The 3376-nt window shown below is 34.4% G+C and overlaps 1 protein-coding gene across 1 annotated transcript; it reads left to right on the top strand.

The window, feature by feature from the left end:
* Positions 1 to 574: 574 nt before the first annotated feature.
* Positions 575 to 2493, top strand: LOC100806369 (NAC transcription factor 25). The gene is made up of 3 exons (XM_003547089.4): positions 575 to 1069; positions 1213 to 1541; positions 1738 to 2493. Exons 1-3 carry the CDS (start codon positions 883 to 885, stop codon positions 2284 to 2286), a joined length of 1065 nt encoding a protein of 354 aa, XP_003547137.1. The 5' UTR covers positions 575 to 882; the 3' UTR covers positions 2287 to 2493.
* Positions 2494 to 3376: the final 883 nt, after the last annotated feature.

Raw genomic sequence — 3376 nt, 5'->3', positions numbered from 1 at the left:
TCTTTCTCTTCAGTTTTTGTTGGGGAGTGTGTCTGATTATGTGAACAGTGTGGGTCAAGGGTTCCTTTGGCTTTGTCTGCATAAGAAAAGCATGACATCATAAGTGTACTGGCAGTTCTAAACTCCCTCTTCGCAGAACCAGACAACCATCCTTATTCTGCCTGCTGTGTTCTTGCCCAGAAATTTTTACATACTTTAAGATTATGCTATAGATTCCAATGAATTTTTATGTGACCATCAATTTTTACGTAATTTAATATCATTAACCTTCTTTTATAAATTAGAAATACTTTTTGAGTGTTGTAATAGGGTTTTCATTAAAAATATAAAAGAAAAAATATTTATTATATAAATTATAAGATAATATAAAAGCATCATTAATAACATAATTTTTCATCTTCTAATAAAAATATTTTATTTTGAATTTTTTAATTAATGTCCTCAATACTGATTATTAATTTTCATACTTTTTATATATTACGTAAAAATTAGGAAAGACTATGACTATGAGATAGTTGGAGAACATTTAATAAATTTTTTGCTATTGTCCCTACACGTGTTGAACTGTCCTCCCTTGATTCCCACGTGTAGCAAATCACGGACACCCGTTTAGTACATTTATCTCACCCAACCCTACTCGATCTCACAGAATTCAAATCCTTGTCATGCGATCATCCTTTCCTCCTCTCAACTTTATTTCGATTGAAATGATTCAATCATAGTGCCTAATCTTCATCCACCCATAATAAAAAGAAAGATAGAGCAAAGAAACAAGAGAATCTACAGAAAAAAGCCAGGCACAAAAAGTTGTACATAATATTGTATGCATGAGAATTGAAGGAGGGGGTTGAAGACTCTTTATCATCATCGATCGTGTACAGCATGGATTCATCATCTTCAGGATCTCAGTTATCTCAGCACCCACAACTCCCACCGGGTTTTCGATTCTACCCCACAGATGAGGAACTAGTGGTTCACTACCTCAAGAGAAAAGCAGACTCTGTTCCTCTTCCTGTTTCCATCATCGCCGAGGTTGATCTCTACAAGTTCGACCCATGGGAACTCCCAAGTATGCAACTTCATCACACCCCAACTTTTCTTTTCCTCCTTTCATGCAAACCCACTTCATATTTCCATGCTTAATTGCTTACCTTATATTTATTTTTTGGATCCAATATTTTCATTTTTGACTTTTTTTGTGTTTTTTTTTAGGTAAAGCAACTTTTGGTGATCAAGAGTGGTACTTTTTCAGCCCAAGGGATAGGAAATACCCAAATGGGTCAAGGCCTAACAGAGCTGCTTCTTCTGGGTATTGGAAAGCAACCGGAACTGACAAGCCCATACTTGCATCTCATGGCCACCACCACAAAGTTGGAGTCAAGAAATCACTTGTTTTCTATGGTGGAAAGCCTCCAAAAGGGGTTAAAACCAATTGGATCATGCACGAGTACAGGCTTGCAGATAGCAACTCAAATTCTAGCTCAAAACCACCTTCTATGGCTTCAGATCATGCACAGAGTTGCAAGAAAAATTCCTTGAGGGTATGCATGCCATGTATATGATTCATACCCTCCAATTATTATTTTTAATCTTTTTTTTTATGTCCCTTTTAAACAAAGCAGGACGTTTCGTGTGATCCATAAAGTCGGACTTGTTTAATATATTAAGGGTTTTATTGTTGTTAAATTTTGTTTAAAAAATGATTTTTAATTTTTTGTGATATTTTTTTTTTGGTAGCTTGATGATTGGGTTTTGTGCCGAATATACAAGAAAAGCAACAGTACCAACCTGCCAAGGTTACCTTTGGTGGAGCAGAATAAGGAGCTTTCTATGCTACCAATGAGGTCCACTTTGTCAATGGCTAATAATAACACCTCTCAGGATTCCAAACCCACGTCTTCTATTAGCACAAGTTATGGGCCCCTTGGAGTAGAAAATGATGATAACTTATTTGATGGAATCTTAGGAGTTGATCATCAGAGCATGCAGCATGATGTTTCTGATTCCCAACAAGTGTCTTCAAAGGGAAACTTCCCTATGAAAAGAGAACTTTCGTCACAGTACTTTTGGAATGACACAGGGTCATCCTCTTCAAGCAGGAGATTCCACTGTGATCTTAATTATGCTGGAAGCAGCACTGTTGAGGAAGACAATTCCTTCGTTTCTCTGCTTAGCCACCTTTCACAGAACACAACATCGTTTCACCCAAATGCGCTTCTTGGCCCTATTGGTAATGGAGTATTGAGGCAACAGTTTCAACTTCCAAGCATGAATTGGAATACTTAGGGTGGTTAATTTGGCTTAGGGTATATACTGGGTTGGATAATAATGTAGCGGCTATTGTAGGTTTATATTATAAGTTAATTTAACTTGAGTTTTATGAGCCATATAAAACAAACTAGAGAGAGAGAGAGAGATCATGACTGTAGCTTGTATTTTTGTGAGTTTTGTCTTTGAAGCTTATATTAAACTGAATACAATACTACTGTTCTATATCAGCGCACTTTTAATTAACTAATATCAATTTGAATCCTTTATATATATATATATATATATATATATATATATATATATTGGTTGGGATTTTATTATTAACAAGTTGACTGTAGTCATCATGCATGAAAAAAATACTTTGGTGAGAGAAACACTAAAGTCAATTATATAAACAATAATCTTTAGTTATTAGATAGGGAATACCTTTGGTGCCCATCCATCTCAAATATATTATATATAAACAACAACCAATTAAGCTTATATAAAATAGCATTATTTGATATATGGCCATTGGAAGAAGATTAGATGGGCCGATCGAGACGGGGGCGGAGAAGAAAAGAGAAAAAAGAGACTAGGTTGAATGGTTGAATAGTTTATTGGCTTATTTCCAACAAGGGAAACTGGGTGACCACCTTGCCTGTACGTAGTACTGTAATGTTTCTCCCCCGTTTGTCTGTAACTACTAATCAAGTTAAATGAAAAGTTTGCAACGCAAAAAAAATATGGATTTATATGATATCTGATAATAACCGCCTCATTTCGTCATCTTCTCGCCATTTGATACTTTAAGAAATAGAGATATAGGAAAGAAAGATAAAAACATTCTTATATACTCTCTACACGTTATACTTAATACGTTATAGCATGTTTAAAAGTAAAATGTCAACTGGTTAGAGATTTTAGATTAGACTATAGAAGAATTTTGAATCTTCTTACATTTTCATCCAATTAATTTTTCTTTTTACATATGAAAAAGACATTGAATGTTTTCAATATATATTCAACATTGATAATCTTTGTTACATATAATCAAAATAAACCATATTGCCATGTGCCAAAAAAGATGACAAATAGAACACACTTTTTCCATCCTTAAGAAAGA

The sequence above is a fragment of the Glycine max genome, chromosome 15 (genome assembly GCF_000004515.6).
Source record: "Glycine max cultivar Williams 82 chromosome 15, Glycine_max_v4.0, whole genome shotgun sequence".
Taxonomy (NCBI): Eukaryota; Viridiplantae; Streptophyta; class Magnoliopsida; order Fabales; family Fabaceae; genus Glycine; species Glycine max.
The sequence above is the reverse complement of the archived record's forward strand: the minus strand, read 5'-3'. Positions and strand labels throughout refer to the sequence as shown.

Coding starts and splice junctions, on each gene's coding strand:
- LOC100806369 (XM_003547089.4), top strand. CDS start 883: ATGGATTCATCATCTTCAGGATCTCAGTTATCTCAGCACCCACAACTC. Junction 1,070..1,212: donor CGACCCATGGGAACTCCCAA/GTATGCAACTTC, acceptor GTTTTTTTTTAG/GTAAAGCAACTTTTGGTGAT. Junction 1,542..1,737: donor GCAAGAAAAATTCCTTGAGG/GTATGCATGCCA, acceptor TTTTTTTGGTAG/CTTGATGATTGGGTTTTGTG.